At 46.6% G+C, this 21054-nt stretch overlaps 1 protein-coding gene across 1 annotated transcript in view; it reads right to left on the reverse strand.

The window, feature by feature from the left end:
• NBAS (NBAS subunit of NRZ tethering complex) overlaps positions 1-15267 on the reverse strand; it is a 239213-nt gene extending 223946 nt beyond the window's left edge. The window contains exons 1-6 of the mRNA XM_028515331.2: positions 15120-15267; positions 12854-12908; positions 10853-10889; positions 10026-10103; positions 9412-9459; positions 7461-7504 (exon numbers count right to left, since the gene is read on the reverse strand). Of these exons, the coding sequence (XP_028371132.1) occupies positions 7461-7504; positions 9412-9459; positions 10026-10103; positions 10853-10889; positions 12854-12908; positions 15120-15236 (379 nt within the window). The 5' untranslated portion in view covers positions 15237-15267. The remainder of the gene's footprint in view (positions 1-7460; positions 7505-9411; positions 9460-10025; positions 10104-10852; positions 10890-12853; positions 12909-15119) is intronic.
• Positions 15268-21054: the final 5787 nt, after the last annotated feature.

A 21054-nucleotide genomic window follows, 5' to 3' on the forward strand; every position in this document is an offset into this window, starting at 1 on the left:
GAAGCAAAAGAAAGGGGGACTGAAAACTCTACGTTGTGTTCGGTCTGTCTGAGGTTTTGCTGTTTCGTCTGCCCGTCTCCCCTGGCCGGAACTCCAGGACTAAAGGGACGGCGGCGGCAGCACCTCCCTCTCCTACGGAGAATGCCACGGGATCAGGGACTCCGGGCGCACCGGGGCCTAGAACCTAAGCGCCCTGCCTTCCCACACAGCCAGTGCAGGGCTGGGGTTCAGGCTGAGGACTGGCTCAAACACGTCTGAGATTTACCGCCTCCTCTCGGCGGCTCTGCTAACACCCAGTCCAGGCTTCGCCGTCTCCTGCTCAGACTCTCCCCCACCCCCCTCCATCTTCCTTCCCCCCTCCAGCCTCTTCCCCTCTGCGCCCTCCTCAGTGCCACCCAAAGACATCCTTCACAAACAGGAAGGTGAGCAGATCACACCCTTCTGCTGCTTCAGGGTCCCTGTTTGTTCCCCGTATCCGGCAGTTGAGTCCAAACTCCTCCATTGCCATCTGAGAGGGACCTCTGACCAGGCCCATCATGGCTTTGCAGCCCCGCCTCCCACCCCCTTCTTCCCCACGCATCCAATGACCCACCACTAACACAACTGCCTGACAAATGAGCAAACCGGGCATCCTCGAGCCACTCTGTCTTCCGCACACACTGCTGCCTGCACCTAGGATGCTCGTCTCCAATGTTATTCAGAGGGTTGTTGGTCACGGCCTGTGGGGACGAACTGGTACCTCCTTCCCTGACACTGTTCGGAAACTGACTGCACTCCTCTCAGGACCCCAAAAATGACACACAACAATCTTCCACAGCATTTACCACGTCCTATTTTCTGGTTTCCATAACTATGTGCCCACAGGTTTCTGCTCTCCCCGAAATCAAAGGCAATGTCTTATCCAATACTGCCATCCTGGGACCTGAAGCACAAAGCGATTCATGTCTCACTCATGGGTCAAGTCCAAGACTCTCAGAAAAACCTGTGTCAGCAAGGTGAGGTGACAGGGAGGGCTCGGGGAGCAGCAAACACCTGAAAGAGAATTACAGAACTGAAGTCTACTCCCCGCCTGAAAGGGACGCTGCAGAATTCAGACTTCCCTCCTTCCTCGGTAATCTGCGTTCTGTACACAGAGGAAGCATACCAGACATCAATGAGTTTCTTCATTTCGACTGTTTATCAACAGGGAAAAAGCCTGCAAAAAAAAATCCAAGAGGCTCTCCCACACAGGAGAGAGTCCAGTGGATTTTATTAAAGCCTGAGAAAATACGGCACATGCTCCGGAAAGGGAATTTCTTTTAATGTTAATAAAACGGGTTCTGTCCTCAGATAGTTTTTAAAAAATCGAACTTAAAAAAAAAAAATCAAACTTGGGAGCGAACATAGGCACAACATGACACAGCACACAAGAACAGAAGACCCGCACGAAAACTCCCACTCCGGAACCACCACCCGGAGGGCAGTCTGACGCCCTGAGCTCCGTCACGTGCTAGGGCAACTTAGAGGGCTGGGGCGAAGTCGGCCAGCAGTTGGCAACCGCCACCTTCCTGGTGAAACTCACACCTGCTCACACCTGCTCACACCCTGCACCGGCTGCAGCCCTTCCCCCGCCCGACCCGCCTGGCCGTCTGGCTCCTGTCCACCTCGGAGAGCTCGTCAGTCTTTCTTCGCCAGGAACGCGCTCCCTGAAGCCACTGGGCCCCCTGTCATCTTCCAGGGCTCAACTGAAATACCACGCCCGTCCACAGGGGGCAGTCTTGGACCCCCTGTCTGGCAGCCTCCAAGCCCATTATCCTCCTCCATTCCCATGATTTCATTTCCTTCACAGTTCTTACGCCAAATAATAATTCCACATGTGTCTGCTTACTTTTGATTGTCTTCCTTAGTCACTAAAGAATAAACTGCAAGGTGTCAGACCCCGTGCCCCTTCAGTTCGTAACGGGATCACCGGTGCCTGGGACGCCGGTCCGTGAGGGGTGCTGGGGCACTACAGCAGCCCTGCAGCCCAGCACTCACTGCACTCCCCAGGCACGACATGGACCCTGTCCAGGGCTGACACGTGAGGAGCTCTGCGTGGGCTCCATTCTCCACGCTGCCGCGAAATGACACGGCTCCGTGTGCCCGTGGAGGATAACCAAGGCGCAGTTTCCTCTTTTGCAAAACAAAAGGTTTGAGGAACAATCTCTCACATTCTTTGACTTTTCTAAATTTTTTAAATTAGAGCTGACACATGTTCGTAAGTTTCAGACGTACGACACGGTGATTCGACACGTACACACCTTGTGAGGTGATCACCACGGTAAGTCCAGTCATCGTACGGAATTGTTACCGTGCTCTCAGCTCCACTCCCTGCGGTGCCCATCACCTCCTGTGACTTATTTGGTAACTACAAGTTGGTACCCCCTAACCCCCTTCCCTCCCCTTGGGCAGCCAGCCGCTGGTCCTGGCTGGGAGTCTGTTCCTTTTGTTTGCAGCAGGTACAATGCTACGTGAACAAAGTCAGACACAGAAAGACCAATACCGCATGATTTCGCTTATGTGTGGAATCTTTTTTAAAAAGATTCTTTGACGTTAAACTCAAAAGCCCGTGAGCAAGAGTAAACTAGTGGGGCTAGGAAGACAAGCAGAGAGGCTAAATATTTAAATGACTGAAATAATGGTATCAGTAGAAGACATGAGAAAATTTTTATAATCCTAGAATGAACTAAGCGTGACAAGAAACCCTGAAGTTATAAAGAAAAATGCAATTACAAAAAAAAAGCAAACCAAAAGAGACACCATAACAAATTTAAAACACAAATTTATTGGCTATATGGCAAAGGTTAACGTTCATGCTATGTAGAAGTACCACAGACCAATAAGAAAAGTCAAGTATTCTAAGAGGAATATGGGCAAAGGATGTGATCTAACAATTCACAAAAAATAAAAATAAAAACAGACACACCATATGCTGTAGCTGATAACTAAAGACATGCAGAGTGAAACAGAGATGCCCTGGCCTCTGCCTGAGAACCTGATGGCTATGTTAGCAACAGGTAACATGCAGTGCTGGCCAGGGAGAAGAGAAGTGGCCTCCATTACACCTTTGTCATGGGGTGCGAACAGGCACCACTTCCAGGAAGGTGCTACGGCACAGCTATCACACTCGGAAAACCACGCCCACAGACGACAAAGGTCGTCTCCAGCTCAGTCGGAGACGGGAGAGGACAACGGTGGGTAAGACACGGAGGCAGCCCACGAGCCGCCACACACAGCTTGAATTTCCATCAAGACGGGAACACACAAAATGTGGCTCCCACTCTTACAACAGAGGAAATGCCCATTGAAAAAAAATCACCTTCCCTTCACTTTTTCTACTTCTGTACTACTTCAACTTGTTACAGATACTTGTAATTTAAAATAAAACAGAGGAACTACTTCCAGACTAGGACTCCTACCACAGAAGAAAAATATGTTGAAGAACTGTATTTCGAGTGTTGCAGGCCGGGAAGTCTGCGACCACCGGCAGGAGGGTCAACCTCGCTTCTGCCAGGAACAGCCCCTGGACCACGGGGCGCACAGAGGACCTCACACAGGGCGAGCAAGGCTCAGGGGCCTGAGGACACAAGACCAGAGTCTGGAGCTGCCGAGCGACCCTAGAATCTGATGACACAGACAACGGAATGGTGGTCACCAGAGGGGAAAAGGGCGGAGGGAGGATGGAGGAGGTACAGGGAGTCAAATACAGGGTGACCCAAGGAGACCAGGCTCTGGAGGGTGAGCCACAACAATATACAAATTATGTATTTACAGAATTGTGTGCCTGGAATTATATAATGTTATTAACCAATGTCACCCCAGTAAGTTTAACTAACCTTAAAACAAACGGATTTGCAAGGCAGCATTCCAGGTAACAGTGAGCAAGGCAGAAAAGGAGCCTTACTTAAGCTGTGGTGTGTTCACACAATGGAGTGCTATGCAGCCGTAAAAAGGGAAGAAGTTTCATCTTTTATGACAGCATGGATGGATGTGGAGAGTGTTAGGCTAAGTGATCAGCAAAGGGCAAGTACCAAATGACTTCACTCACGTGTGGAATTATTTTAAGCCTATTTTATTGATTATGCTGTTACAGTTGTCCCAATTTTTCTACCTCTGCCCCCCACCCACCTGAGACCCCCTTCCCTCCAGCAATTCCCCTCTTAGCCCCTGTCCATGGGTCATGCGTGCAAGTTTCACTATCTGACAGACAGTGAAAGGATAAGGAAATATTATAAATAATCTTAAGTCAATATATTCCACAGTTTAGAGGAAAATTCCATGAAAAATGAAACAAGAGGAAAATGGGATTTTAAATAGTTTTATATCTACTTTAAAATTTTAATTAGCAATTAAAACTGTACTCACAAAGAAAACTTTTAAGTTTCACTGGTAAATCCTAGTAAACATGTAAGAAATAAATAATTCCAATTCTACACAAACTTTTGCTAAAGCAGAAAAGGAAAGAACATTGCCAACTTATATTATGCGCCCAGCGCTACTAAAATACCAAACCAGAAAGACATTAATTCTAAATTCTTTCCTGAGAATGTGTATTATTTTTTTCAACAGGAAAAAATTTTCTCCAAAAAAATACAAAAAGGGAGAAATAGTTATCATATAACTTGAGGCTCCTGAATCACAGTCCTGAATCACGTTTCATTTCAAAATCTGGGCACTTCAAAGCGTCTATGCTTCACAACCTTTTTCATGTCGAGACACACACAGAAAATCATGTCTGTAGGACGCCGAACAGTGAACTGACCAGGTGGCTGGAAACTGGAGGGGCCCAGTCTGAGCTTGGGCTGCCACAGGCCCCTGGACCAGGTCCCCAGGGCTCATGGGACCTCGGCCACCCACAGCAAGCAAGCTGCGGCTCAGCATGAGGAAGCTCAGGGCCACAGTACCTCGCCATCAGGAATACAAGGACAATCCCTCGATTAACACAGTGCAGCTTTAAAAAAAAAAGTCTAATTCCATCTTCTAGTTTCAGGTCACTCCTCAATGTAGAAAGAGAAGACTGAATCACTCTTTATGGCCTGGCAAACAGAAGCAGAACAAGCTGCAGTCCACATTTAAAACGCGTTCCAATGGCCTCCATTTTACAACACAATAATTGAGAGACACCAAAGTGGAACCAAAGAGCCCCTGTTTCGGGCTGCAGACTCTACAAGGCGTAGTTGCGCAAGTGCGTTAACGACAGCTAGCCGCGTGTTTCCAGGCATCCACATGGAACAGCATTTGGCACACGAGAGTCATTCCCCTCGAGACGGGTCGGATAATAAGCAAACGATCATTACCTCACATTACATGAAATGGAAGGAAGCCATTCATGCAGCATTCAAGTCATAAATTCACACACTCAGAAGCCAACCGAATAAAACACCGGCTCTCGAAGCACTATCATCTCCTCCACACTGCCACATGGACGGCGCACACTAAAACGCTAACAAACAACGTAATTTGTGTGAAATGCAGAAGGATGGAGCTTTCCATCCGGTCCCCGAGCAGACGGACCCGCAGCTCAGACTGCTTCCCAGAAGCCCACAGGAGCCTCCCCGAGCCCTCGCCCGCCCAGAGAGCAGCGCTGGGAAAAAGGCAATCGAATCCCACCCTCCAGTTACTCTTCCGGGAACTTGTGAACCTTGCACATTATTCCAGAAAGGCCTGGTCTGCTTTAATAAGCACTGGTAAAGAAACTACAGAAAGTAAATTCAGAAAGTGCTAGCATCCCAAGCTTTGAAAATTTGCTTATTCCCCCTCTATTATTTTCGAAGGATACCAAGCAAAATGGACTTATTTGCCCTATTGTTCCGTTAATGGTATGTACAAACATCTGTGTACATTAGGAATAAAAACTGTAAGTATCATGATCATTATCCACACATTTATTATGCATAATATGAATGTATTATATAATAAACGTATACTTTATTTCCTACACTGGCTCACAAAAAATCATTTTAATAGTTCCCGAGTGCCAATTCCCACGTGATAAAGGTCAAAACTTCTATGCCAAAAATGGTGTGCCTAGTGTGAGTTGGACATGGTGCTACGAACTAGCAGTAAAAAATAAGTAAATAAAAAACTTTGAGTAAACAGGAGCCCAGCATGCAAAGGATTACAACTTAATTGTGAATCAGACCAGCGAGTCAACAATGAGAAAAGCAAAAGCAGATGACGACACAGGCACAAACCAAGTCCTAAGGAAACATGAAGAAAGACGGTGGCGAGAGGGCGGGGAGGGAAGGTTTCCAGGGAAGCTGATGCTGGAATTCGTTATGCACAACAAATTCACTGAGTATAAAGGTGGGCGCTTCTGGGCAAAAGAACTCTCCGTGGGAAGGCATGTAACGCACAGTGGGGTTGGAAAACTGCAGGCTGATTCCTACCAGAACACAGGACATGTGGCAGGGGGACCTTACAGGACAGAGAGACTGTGGAAGGTCTCGTGTCCTGACTCAGGAAATTGAATCTGTGCTCTACAGTCAATGGCAAACAACTGACAGGTTTTAGCAGAATAACAGCTGTAGGAAGTAGCAGTAGTAACAGCTAATGTTTCCTAAGTACTGAGAGGGTGTCGGACATTATGCTAAGAGCTTTACATATATTAGCACATACAACTTTTCCACGACCCAATCTATAAAATTAGGCTCATATTACAGGTAATGGAGACTCAGAGAGGAAGCATAACTCGTCCAAGGTTACATATCCAGATGACAGGGGAGCCAGATTCGAAGGGAACCTGGTAGAATTCTCTTTGAACAATGATGAATTCGGCAAGCAGTGCACGAAGTGTGGATCAGTGAGAGCATGCAGCATTAACGCGTCGGGAGACAGCCACGAGAAAGCAAGCAAAACACGTTCACAGCCTGAAGCAGGGCTGTGAGGGCTGCGTGCAGACGCGGGAGGCAAGAGCCACTGGATCAGACTGCCAGGACTCGGAGGTACAGGGGACGCTTCTCTGCTGTGTCACCAGCAGGCCTGCAGTGACCTGCCTCTCTCTCTCTCTGCCCTGGGCGGCCGCAAACCTTAAACCTAGGTAGCCTACCTCCGCCCCCTCACCGCAGACACACACAGTGCCTGGGACAGTGCCTGGCAAGTGCTGGCAGCTCAGTGAACATGTGTGGGAGAAAGAAGGAATGGAGAGAAGGACAAAGAAGGAAAAAAAGGTCTTTTAAACAGACACTTGCAAATACTTTATCACAAATCTGGCTTAGACTTTTTTAAAGTTTTAATTTCAAACTCCTCCAAAATGCACATCCTAAAGCAAAAGTAAGGCAGTAAGAGAAATCAGTTAAGATTTTTGAAAATGACTGTAGCAAGCAGTTTTAACAATCCTTGTTAATAAATACGTATTTAATATTTATTCTGACTTTTGAGAGACACTATAAACGACTACAGATTTGAAATTTTCAATTTTTGGAGACTCTGGAAACTCTTACCTTGACACTTCCCAATAACAGACGTAAAATCATCTTTTGCAGACCTGCAACACAGGCACACAAGTCAGATGGCAGTTTTATTGTAACGGCACCATGGGGCACTGCTGTGCAGCCCCAGACACTGCAGATGGGACGGCTTCTCTGAGCAGCACTGCGTCCTTTCTCCTCCCACAGGGGTGGTTCTACGCCTCCGAGAAGGCCCATTCGCTAGCGACAACATTCCCTTCCTACCGTTCTTTTTCGTCAGAAATGCAGCTACCCCAGGAGCTAAGTGACACAAGCACCAGTGAGTGTGAACACAGAAACAACCAGAGTGCCCTGCAAAGGGTGACTGGGTAAGAAGACGCGGTGTGTGGATACAATGGAACACTACTCGGCCACAAGAACAGATGAAACACAGCTATCTGCAACAATATGGATTGCAAGGTCCTTGAGAAGACTATGCTAAGCAAAATAGGTGAGACAGAAAAAGCCAAGAACCACAGGAGTTCACACATGTGTGTGATATAAAAGTGAAAATAAAAGATGAACAAATAAGACAGACAAACAAACACTCACAGACACAGACAATGGTATGGCTGCCACCAGAGGGAATGGGCTGGGGCGTAGTAAAAGCTGAAGGGGGTCAAACACATGGCGATGGGGAAAGAGCTGGCCTTGGCCTTGGGTGGTGAGCACACAGTGCAACATACAGAAGACATGTCACGGAAGTGCACACTTGAAACCCACACAACTTTATTAACCAGCGTCACCCCCAACACATTTAATTCAAACAGACAAGTGGTCACACCATGAGCACAACTCTCAGAAAGACGCATTTCACGTCACTGCGACAAATGGGAGAGGAAATGCAGCCCCTTCCTGCGGATAACAGAAGTTCAAATCCTGTACCAACGGGGTGCTACACAATGCTGCTAAGAAACAGGAACCTGCCTAGACAGCCAAGCCAAAGTGAGTGATGTAGTGTTGAAAGGCTTTCATTATTGCCAGTGACTTTTATCCCGATGGTTTTAGGAGAGCTCATGGAGCCTCCCCGTCGGAAGTCTACACCGCAGTGGGGGCAAACCCTGGGACCACTCCCCAAGAAGATGAGGGGTCCAATTCTATTTGGATAAATGGGAAAAGAAGGAAATTTTACAACAGGAAGCTAAAATCAGTGTGGTCACAATTGAATCCTGATTAATACTGTCTATTGTTAGTCAAGAATAATGCAGTAGCAAAAAAACCTTTGACTGGTGTCTGTCCAGGCATCCTGAAATTTCTGCCTCATTGCTTGGTTTCTGAGAACTAGGAGTTATACCTTGTCCAGAGAGAGGAGCCATCCCCACTTTTAGAGAGGCCATATGTTTTGTCTGCTGTTCATGCATTTCCCGAAGAATTAACCTGTTTTCCTGAGTGAGTCGCTATTGTTTTCTCTCTTGCATAACTGATGCATTAAATAAAAATAAAATGCATGGAAAGCCCAGCTAAGAGAAGTCTTCTTAGGTGTGTATGTAATGCCCCTGAATGTCTCAAGAAGCCAGGGAATATCACTGGGCCCAAGTAATGCGCAGCCTTGATCTCCTGCAGACCCATGGTCCATCCACAGCTTCACGCCGCCAGGGCAGAGGGGCCCCTACTTTTCTGTGCCTTCCTGAGCACCTGCTCAGCTGACGTCACAGCACACAGTCATACAAGAGGGTTTCCAGGCTTCTGGAAAATATGTGTCCTCTACTGAGAAAGTGAAATTCTTCAAGAGACAGAATGATCCAAGCAAGTGGAAAGACAAACATCCTCCTCTAAGAAAGTACCCTTCATCCTTTAATTGGCAAAACTGCTGTTTGACACCTCAGCAAATTATGTGAGTTAGCAGTAAATCCCTTTAGATGGGGCCCCTTTAAAACTCTTAGTTGCCATAAATCAAATACAGTGCCTCTCAAAGTAAAATTTTAATACAAATATTAACAGTTACCTGATCTCCACACACTGATCCTGAACAGCGGCCAACAGTTTCCCATTGCTGCCACAGGGGAGACAGGAGAAAGAAAAGCCTGTGTGAACACTTGCAGCAGTCTTCCCCACAGCTGGAAGGGTTTTCAGAAGGTAAAATCCTTTCTTTCCCATTCTTTCATTATCCATCTTTGGACCTTACAGTCAGGTGAGCATTTGGTACAAAAGCACACAGAATGATTCAAACATAGTTTGAATTAACACGCTTAAACAATAGTAACCATATGTGTCCAAAGGAATTTATAGGCAATAAATACCAAGATTTTAAGCCATAGGACCCCAAACCTAATGCCATAATAAAATATAAGTGCTAGCCCTGGCTGGCATAGCTCAGTGGATTGAGCGCGGGCTGGGAACCAAAGTGTTGCAGGTTCGATTCCCAGTCAGGGTACATGCCTGGGTTGCAGGCCATAACCCCCAACAACCGCACATTGATGTTTCTCTCTCTCTATCTCCCTCCCTTCCCTCTCTAAAAATAAATAAATAAAATCTTGAAAAAAAAAGAGTTTAAAAAAAATATATGTATAAGTGCTAATCCAGGTAGAGAAACGTGACATGGATTTCACACACCCTTACCTTGCAAGGACCAAATGCCAGTTTGTCTGTTTGTTAACCAAGCGAACCAGTCCCTCAGGCAGCAGAAAGGGTGCAGGGCTGAAACCACAACACATCAGCTAAGTTACAGTGTGATCAGGAAAACCACACACACACACACACACACACACACACACACACACACACACAGAGTAAAAGCAGAAAACACTGGAGCTAGTCCGAAAGAGCCAAAGGTCTCTTTTATGTAACTATATTATCTCTGGAGCTTGTAAGATTAGATGTCCTCACGGAAAAAGCTATCTGTGGTAATTCCATAAAACAATTCCTACACACATATCTAAAAGCTGAATTATTTCCTCTGTCAGAATAATCAGTTTTTTGTTCCTTTTAGGGCTCAAAATTAGCACTGTGCCTCAAAACATGCATGATACTCAAAAGAATTCAGAAGTACCCAAGAACTGAAACCCAAGGAACTTCCTCTGATACACAGCAGCTGAATACGGACCACAAGAGGGACGTGAGGATAAAACAAGTTTCTTAAAAGCTTTGCAAGCCACAGACCCATCATGTGGACAGTGAAGATAAGGCTGGGAATGCTCATCGGTGAAAACAGAAGCTATCATGAACTATTCTCGGTAAGGACCCCGGGAACAAAAGTTACCCTGGGTCTGTCTACTGAGACGCCCTGTCAGCGCATGCCCAACGCTGGAAACGTCTGTTTCATGAACCAGGCTCAGCCGAGTGTCAGCATCTGTATCGCAGTTCAGTTCTGAAAACTTAAACCATGAACAGGCAGTACTGTTTGTGCTTGATGTTCACACTGTTTCTCTGTGCAACTGGCGACTCACCTGTACCAGATGTACTGGCGCAAAAACAGTAAGTGGTCTGTAAGGGAAAGAATAGCAGAACCAAATATCAATCAGCGGTTCTTGAGGGATCGTTTTCAAATTAGATCTCCTGATGGTGAAAATCTAAAACACACTGCAGGCTCAGTCGTTACAAAACAAACGAGAGCACAAATCTTAAAGTAAGAGAATAGATAAAATCTGATATACGCTGTAACTTTGACAAGATCATGTGCATTCGTTTATGGTAAGTTCCAAGCTGGTGTACTCTAAATTTCGAAGTATTTCCTAATAATATAAAAAGTCAACATGATTTATTAAATTTTGCCAAAAGACTTTAATAAAACAGTGGAGTAGAAATCATGGTAATCACCCTTAAAACCAAAGTACTTTTATAAAAAATTAAGACAACATTTTATACTTTATAGGAAAGCTTTAAATAATAATAATAATAATATCCAAAAATGAGGAAGTCCAGGAAAAACACAATCTCTAACACACTACTGACAAATAATGTTTCATGTGACCTCATTTAAAATATGTATGTGCGTGAACATGTGTACACAATTAAGTATATATTACTGGGAAAACGTCTGAAGGACAATAGATTACCCCTGGATGGCAAAAGGAAGAATAATTTAATACTCATTCTACTTAGTAGTTATCTGTATTCTCTAAATTCTCTACAATAAACTTTATTACTTGTATACATTTTATAAATTTCAAAGCACTTGTGATAACGAAAACTGAACATGCTAATACTTTTTGTATCAGAAGAGGAAATTATTTTATCTTTGCCAGATGGTAAAAGAACACAGGTGCCCTGGCTGGTGGTAGCTCAGTGGACTGAGTGCCAGCCTGCAAACCAAAGGGTCGCCGGTTCAATTCCCAGTCAGGGTGAAGTCTGGGCTGCAGGCCAGCTCCCTGGTAGGGGGGCATGCAGGAGGCAACCACACAATGATGTTTCCTTCTCTTTCTCTTGCCATTCCCCTCGCTAAAAATAAATAAATACAATCTTTTTTAAAAATACAGGTCATTTCAAGTATTCACCTCCTTTGCAACTGAATCTTGTCTTTAGAAGTAACATTCGCCAGTATAACACGGTAAGGCATTAGAACGAAGAAGCCATTCAGTGGGACTCCAAATGCATGACCTTGGGCAAGTTTCTCACCTGACACGTAAAGTCCTAACAGCACCCACCTCACTGGCCCAGTAACGGTTTCTAACAATGAATACAGTAAAGCCCTCTCAGCACAAGTTCAATGTGCCTCCTGCTCCAGACTTCCTCTACTCTGTGAGCTCAAATGCAAAGTCTGCCAGGAGGTAAATGAATTCCCTAGTTAATCAATTTGTAATTTGAATAACTCTGACCAGATATACTTGAAACATCATGTTAACCCCTTAAAACAACCTGTCACTATTTTTTTACTCTCACCAGAGGACATTTTTTTCACTGTTTTTAGAGAAAGAGGAAGAAGAGAAAGAGAAGCATCAATAGGCTGCCTCCCGCACACGCCCAGACCAGGGATTAAACCTACAACCTAGGTATGTATCCTGACCGGGAACTGGACCCACAACCTCTTGGTTATGGGACAACGATCCAACCAACTGAGCCACACTGGCCAGGGCTGCCTTTTCATCCTCAGTGTCCATACTCTCTGACACTCACACTGGATTTGGTTTTCTTCATTTCTTTGAACACATCCATAATGGTTAACTCGGGACATACATTTGCTCTACAGTGCATTAAAAGTGTGTATGTACACACACACACACACACGTGTGTATATATACATACCGCATATCATGAAAATATATACATGTATAAAATTAAACGTAACACGTATGCCCTTCACTTTCATCGGGTGCTACACTGTAAATCTAAAAAACACATTTTAAAATCCCTAAGCTTTCTAAAACAGCACAGTTATGAAAGAAATGGGGGGGGGGAATTTTCTGCTAACTATATACTTATACACAGAAAAATAAATAAGTTATACTTACCTCTAATTGCTTTTGTGATGATAAAGGATGCACCAGGTTTACGGTTGCCTCTAGGCTGCAAATAAAAAGAAACCTTACATTTAAGAATTTTCTAGCAATCCTTACAAAATATGCAAAAGTTCTACTTCTTTTATGAATGCTCAGAGCGCTGGGTACAAATGGGCAGTATTCAAAAACTACTTGTGGACAGAAACCAGGAGAAGCAGGCCTGGGAGCGAGCAGTGGGAGTGCACGTGTGTGAGGGTGAATTCTGCACGGGACAGGGAGGATTCAGCCTGGAAACTGTTTCCTATCAAAACCTTGGTCCAAAGACAAGAGAAGTCAAGGGCAAAGACCACCCTAGAAACCAATTCAGTTCAGCTGGGGGGTCCAGAGACCTAAAACAAGTTTTTCTTGCAGGAAGGGGGGGTCATACAGATCAATAATCTCATGTCTGGAGGCAAATTTATTGAACATTGTATATCCACCGAGAAAATGCTACTAAGGCACACACTGACATATAATTTCTACACTAAAGAGTTGAGCACATGAGCACGGGCTGCAAACCAAAGTGTCGCAGTTCGATTCCCAGTCAGGGTACATGTCTGGGTTGCAGGCCATAACCCCCCGCAACCGCACATTCATGTTTCTCTCTCTCTCTCTTTCTCCCTCCCTTCCCTCTCTAAAAATAAATTTTTTAAAGAAACGCTTTAAAAAAAAGAGCTGAGCACAGACTAAACACTGTGTGGGCTAAACAATTCTAGGCACTACAAATACTGAATAAGATGCACTAATGTGCTGTTAAAAAAAGGAACAACGGACATAGAGTACATGCAGACAAATATGGCTGAAAAGCACAAAATAGTTATCTCAACAAACATGAAATGACCATCCACTCCATATAAGGCACAATTTGGTCCTGGGAAGGGATATAAAATGAATCCGATAAAAATATAAAGAAAGAAAGAAATCAGGTATAGCTGCCCTCCAAGAGCCTGTTGTTTGACAGTTGAAATCAACAGAACAAAAAAAAAAGTGCCATGAGCTTTCAATGTAAGTTGATACTGTGCTTATTTTTTAAATCAATTTATAACATGAAGCATTCTGAAACACTACCATAATTAATCAGTGAGGACTCAAGAGTGGAAACTTGTCTTTATCCAACTAATAGCAGCAGCAACTGCTTCCTGTGCCTAACCTACAAAATATTCACACTGTTAAAAACAAACAGAAACTAAATAAATCCCTGAAAAAAAAACAATAATATATACAGATCTCTGCCAGCCTACAAAATACATTATTCAAGACAAGCAGAAACAGCATTGGGAAGGAGGTTAAAGGAAAACGACAAATTCCATAGGAGAATGAGCAAGAGAAGGAACAGTTCCTCCAGTAAAGAACCACTTTAAAAAGACTTTGTAAAAGAGAATGTGTATGAGCTGGACGCCACCGTGACCTTTCATAAAAGTCAGTCTCGATCTGGCTGCATCATCCGAGCCTAAACCAGTGACTGGCACATGTTAGGTGCTCACTAAATACCTGCTGGATAGATGTGGACTCTTACTCTTCACCCCGTGCCTGGGAGGTCCTCTCTAGGGTTCAACTGATAACCCCAAGTTCCATTCCAGGTTACCAAGGCCTACGACCCCTTCTTTAACAGAGAACCCAACAAGGCATTTTGCTCAACGGAGAAATACTCACTGGATCGCGTCCCCTCTGGAGTGCACGCACCACGGAAGTTTTTCACCTCTGTGCGCCCAGAGCCCGGCACAGTCTCCGGGACAGGGACGGACACACACACACACTTATTAAGTGCTTATGTATTGAGATACACTAGAACTGGCAGGGTTCCGCTCCAAGCAGGAGTAAAGGTTTGATGCCACGCTCCTGGGCAGCCCGCCAGAAGTTGTTAAGACTTTGGGTGCTGGAAAACTCCCACTACAGCTGAGAATCAGACCTGCCAGCCCGCGGGACCCGACCCCCCGAGAGGCAAATACGAGGACCCTGGAGTCCCTCGCTGCAGCTCCCCTCCCAAGACCGCCAGTGAGACAGAACCAGAGCCCGAGGTTCCGACCCGCGACACCGCATTCGGAGCCAGGAAAGAATCTAAGGAGCCCGGCTTAGGGGACCCAGACCCCAGCCAGCCCCCGAGCCGTTGCTAGGGCAACGGGACACGCTGCTGAGCCCGCGAGCCCCGCTCCACTCCCCTACGTGGCTCTTCCTACGTGGCTCTGCCCGGGCAGCACCTGCGCCAAGCGGGCCGCAGCTCTAGAGGACCCGGGTTCACCTGTACTTCTGTCTCCGGGGGCCACTCGGTGTTGACCAACAAGTCGTAGAGGATCGTCTCCTCCTCGTCCTCCGCGGTGCCCGGCAGCACAGCCGGCGCGGACTCGGAAGCCTCCATTGTCGCCCGGGCCCGGAGCCGCGGGGGGAGTGGCCCTACGGCATCCTGCGGTGGCCAAGCTTCCTCGGCCGCGGCCGCTTTAAGTTCATGGGGGGGAAAGGGGTGGGGTGAAGTGGAGTGCAAAGGAAATGTTAGGTTAACCCTTTCCGGAGTAGGAGAGACGATGACTATTGCTTGTCCGGTGTAGGACAGGGTACCACTGAGCTCCTTGCTTACTAATCTGCGTGACACCGGCCATATCTGAACCTCTTATCCAGCCAGCTTCTAGGAAGTAAAAATGATAAAAGTATCTCCCTGAGATGCCAGCATGCATCTGAGTATTCTTTGCCCAACACACAGAGAAAGAGTGCAAACAGTGTGCAAGGAGCGATGCGCCACGACAGATGAAGCTGATGAAAGGTATCAGGGGGAGTACGGAGTCTCAGGAAAAGCAACGAAAGCCAGAGGGTCTCGAGGGGCTTCCTGGAGCGCGTGCAGCTTGTCCTGGTGGGTCCTCACCAATAGGCAGAGCTGGAATTAAATGAAGGTCTGGGCAGAGCCTTTCGAGAGGGGCAAGTGGGACGAACGAAGACGAAGGCAGAAATGTACGGTTGAAAGAGCAGGCAACGGACGAGAGCCCAGGCTGAGAACGGGCGTGGAGTGTGGAGGCTGCGAAGTGGAGAGGTTCAGGGGAGGACGGGCAGGGAGGGGGCTGAAATGCCGGCCCCCTCCGTTCACTCCTTTGTTCATTCATTCAAGCCACAAGTGCCCCTGGGTGGAAAGCCTTGTGCTGTAAACAGAGCCTTTTGTAATGCGAATGAATACCCAGGACAGCGCACCAAGGATTAGTGCCGAGTCACCTCCAAAAGAAACAAATACTGAAGCATTCTTGCAGGGGTTATCATACGCACGACGTCCATCAAGATGCACTGGGCAGTGATGCAATGAGAAGCCTCCGCTGGGAGCCCCAGGGCTTCCTTTTGCTCTCCAAGTTAGAGACCTCTCGGCAAGCCCTCGGTGCCCCGCTCCCCACCGACCCCGCCACCTATAGCCACGCCACCGGCCGTGCTGTTTCCGAACACACCAGACACACATCCCCTTCAGGGACCTTGCGTGGCTTGTTCCCGCTGCTTGGAAAGCCTTCTACCCGATGTTTGTCTGGTTCCTCTTCCTCACCTCCAAGTCTTAGTTCAAATGTCACCTTCTCTCTGAAGTCTGCCCTGACTGCTTTGTAAGTGTGCAATGACCTTCCCTGGCTGCCAGCTCCCCAGCTCCCCAGGTCCCCCACACCTTCTGCGTTTTTCTCCCTAGCGCTTGGCATCACCCCAAACACTCTTGAATTTGTTCACTGTATTCGTTCATTGTCTGTCCCCATTCACCAAAACGTAGGCTCTTCCAGAGCACAGTGCTCTGTCTACTCTTATACATTCAGATACAGTGGGGGGGGGGGGGGGCACTCAATTTTCTGCCTGCCTGAGGAGAAACTCCGCTCTTCCCTACTGTGTGTTTCTCCTTTACTACTTTACTGTGGGTCTTCTTTACGACTCACGCAAACACTTTACTCTGACACTGCCAGTCACCAAATATGTGGAGGTTTCCCCCCAGACCAGCTGGCAGTCCCCAGGCATCAGAAAGGTGCCCAAGAATTCATCTTGATTCTGACACTGTCTAACCTGAGACCACTCAGATCCCACAGGCTAAGGGCTCAGGCCCACGAGACTGCCCACCCCCTCCCCCACACACATGTACACACACACACACACTCTTCAGACACCACATGCAAGCCCAGGCTATCACCTGTGCATCTCGAACAACTGACGATAGATCAGAGATTTCAAAGACTCCTCCATGGGTTTGGTGAATTGCCTAGAGCAGCTCACACAACCCAGAAAAATCTTTACCAGTTTATTAAACGATATGATGAACAGCTAGATGAAGAGAAACATAGGGCCCAGTGACAATATCCCCAGAGTTTATAACAGGGCCTTGAACAGAGACAGGACAAAATACATATTACTTCTTCAATGAAAAAAAAAAGCCTGCCCCAAAAACCTTTTTGACACATTATATCTGAGAAGTGCTTCTTGCAGCAGCTTTTCATCAAATCCTCAGCTGCGAACAGCAGACACCTCTGCCCATCCCAGCAGGGCTGTCACGGTGCCCTGCTTCAGGGACCACGTCTCAGGATGGATGCTGTAGGAGGTGACCTGGTGGGAACACCCTTCACTGGGGAAGTAGGAGGGGCCACCCTGGAGGGGGCCAGGGCCTCAGCACTGCCCCTTCCCTTTTCTGCATACCCAGTTTCTTCGACCCTTGACTCCCCGTCCCTATCTCATCCTTTCCTAGGTAGAAATCAGGTCGCCTTCGGCTTAATCCATGCTCTTCGCCATCGATCAGCACAAGCACAGCCAGCAGGTGACTGGCCAAGCCAACAAGGGCTGCTTCCTTCCTGGCTGTGAAGGAATCGATTGCAAATACATCACCGAGAATTGTTTTTTCTCTACCATAGTCCCACTATGCCAATTGCTTTATTCATCCTCACCCTGACCCCAGTTACGATAGTTTGTACAACAGAGCAGAAAACCTACGGCCATGCCTGCCGGACTCCTGGGAGCTTGTATTCTGCAGAAGCAAAAAGCACAGATGCAAAGGACATCATTTAGAAAGTGACTATGCATTTAACGGGAGGCAATTCCTGGAAGGGAAAGTCTACTTACAGAGGTGCTCTGAGCAGCCGGGCAGATTACGGAGGCTCCTTCACCACGAGTTAAAATCCAGAGGAATTCTGGGAGGAGAAGAAAGTGAGGTGACCAGTAGGAGGGAAGAAGGTGGTGAGAATCTGGATACCCTGAGAAGGGCTGCAAGTGCAGACAACCAGACGTTGGGGCTGGGAAAGAAAAGGCAGAGACGTGACCAAAGTTCGAATCAAAGCTCAGCTGAGTCGAAGGAGCAGGGAGGCTTGAGACAGGGAGGGTGGCTGAAGTCCGACGGCCGATCGGTCTTATGCACATTGACTAGGTAGTTACTGGTCCAAACTGAGACAGTTTTGAGACTGAAAACTGATGACTTTCATAATTATGATAGGGAAACAGGAATGAAACAGGACTGTCCCAGGCAAACCGAGGTGACAGTCACACTAATCTCTCTATATAGAGAGAGATTAGATATATATATATCATTTATTTATTTTTAGAGATGGGGGAAGGGAGAAAGAAAGGGGAAGAGAAACCATTGCTGTGAAAGAAAAACATCGATTCGTTGCCTCTCATACACGCCCCCAACCAGGGACTGAACCTGCAACCCAGACTTTTGCCCTGACTGGGAATCGAAGCAGTGACCTTTCTGTCTACAGAACGATGCCCAACTGAACCACACTGGTCAGGGCGAGGTCACACTAATCTCAAACAGGAGAGTGGTTGGTTTAATGAAGAGACCTCGGGCATGTCACAAGGACAGCAGGACTCTTTTCCTCACCATAAATCTCTTCTCCTTTCTTCCCTCACACTTACGCTGACAGCTATCATTTTTGTGTGCCTAGGCCTTTGACCTCCTTTGCAGAACTGTTCTGCCCACTGTTCTCCCCTCACCCAAGTCACGCAGTTGTAGTGGGGCTGCCACTCCCCAAAGCAGCCTCCTGGATCCAACTCTATCCACTGAGAGAGCCCCCTCCCCTGGCTTCAATGAGCACTGGGCTGAGAAGGCTTCCCTGGGATTTGGGGGCAGGGGGATGCCTGGAAGTGGAGGGAAAAGCCTCCACTTTGCTTTGCAGATCACAGCGTTTGAAAAATACAAGTTTGGGGTTGTCAACGGCCCTCTGATTCACTCTGTAGGGAAAGCCCGTCTGCAGGGTGAGAAAGTGAAACCGACACAGTGAGAAAAACACGGGAGGCAGAGACTTCAGCTGGCATTAGCCTGCCTGAAACGAGTGGCAACCCGGCGCCCCAGTTAAGTGAGCTAGTGCATGGCCTGTAAACTAATTTGTGTTTCCGTGCTTTGAAACTACGGCTCTGTTGACTTTCCTAGCTTTGGCAGGTCTACCTAAATTAGGATCTGTAGCATGTGGGTCTCCGCAGTGCTGCCTCTGAGTTGCCAGTTAACAGTACCTTCATAGTGTTGTGACGGTAATGCTGTGATCAAGCTCACAGAGTTCCTCGCTTACAGAGCTCCTTTGTCCTCACAGCCACCGCCAAGAGGAACAGACAGACCGGCACCTGAGAGATTCCGATCCCATTTCTCAAATAAAGAAAACTGAATGAAGCTCAGAGAAATCCCAGATCACAACTGAGCCCAAATTCAAACACTTCGGGTCTCGAGCCTGTGCACCTTTGCTCACACACAGCACATCGTGGGGAGACCCATGAGCACTCAGATGGCTGAAAATGAAAATGAACTGTCTTGGATGACCGGAAGCACCAGCGGGTGGGAGGGCAGTTGTCAGCCTCCTATATTTGGGGAAAATTAAGTCTATCTAAGAGTTTGGTTGCCATGCATACACTGAGTGTCACAGTCATCTAACTGACTTCTTACTGTAGCTGACAGTCCAGGCCTAGTTTAAAGAGATTCTAAGTCACGAGCAAGTCATTCTAAGAGGAAAACTGTGCTTTCCCAATAACCAACACCAACGGTAGTTCGGTGAGCTTCTTCAGGAAATGAGACTAAAAAAGATGGAGAATTCCAGAAGGCATAATAATAATAACAGTAATGCCGATACTAGTGTGTGTGTGTGTGTGTGTGTGTGTGTGTGTACGGCGGGTGCTGTTCCAGGCACTTGGTTATACCTCGTCACAGCCCCTCTCCCCAGTGCTGCCAGGACAGGGTGGACATCCCCATGCACGAGGAAACAGGCTCTAAATTGGGTTACACGCCAGCAGTGGTGAAGCTGGAACTGAAACAGTTTTTGTCTAAGGTTGAAATAGTCAGTAGAGAAGGGGCCATTCTCTATCGGCCATTCTCTATTAGCTGTGATGTGGCCATTTTAATGAGAAGTAATCTGATGTTTTTATAAGCCTCTGATGAGAGGAAGGGAAAGAAAACAGAAAAAATGTCCCAGTTCTTCCTATTATCATAGCATAGCAAATATGTCTCAACTGAACTGAAATGTAATCCTTATCCACACTACTGAGGTCCATGGACATTATCACCTCAGAGTCAGACAGAAATTGTTTCAATATCTCACATAAATGAATTATATTTCTTCTCTTCTTCCATGCAGGGCTATCATTAAGTGACATTCAGTTTGTTTGTTTTTTTTAGGAGCTCAGCTTTTTTAGCTTCTATCAGCTAAAGAGCCCATTAAGCCAAAAGCCATTAATGATTCAGCATTGAACCCTTTTATACTTCCGCACAGTAGAGACCAAAGATAGTTGATCCTTTGGAGCAGCTTTCATTTTAAACTTGAACTTGCATGATAAAATTAAAATGGGGCACTTAAATGCTACCTGGTATAGGTGTCATACATGTGTACTCGGTTGAATGATAAACTAGTTATTTGTGAAGCGTATAAACTGTAAGTATAATAATAAAATAATATTAAGAGCAGTGCAAGAAATTCTATTTCCTCCAGAAAGCCTGGAACATATTAGTCAATCCTTCCATAAATATTCTAAGACTTCTCTAACATCTCTTGGCAGCCAAATAGCTATTATAGCATTCACACATGGGATCAGTGAAGAAGAAGTCTCCAACCCGTTACGTAAAGCTCATTTACTCTGACTTGCTCCACAATTCACGCAGGTCATCCCCCCGCCCGCCCCATTTTCCTCACTCACACATCACAAGGAACAGCAGACTGGCCGTACCAGAGAGACCAGGGACAAATGCAAAAACAAGCAGCGCGTGC

Source organism: Phyllostomus discolor, chromosome 6 (assembly GCF_004126475.2).
Source record: "Phyllostomus discolor isolate MPI-MPIP mPhyDis1 chromosome 6, mPhyDis1.pri.v3, whole genome shotgun sequence".
NCBI classification, from domain to species: Eukaryota; Metazoa; Chordata; class Mammalia; order Chiroptera; family Phyllostomidae; genus Phyllostomus; species Phyllostomus discolor.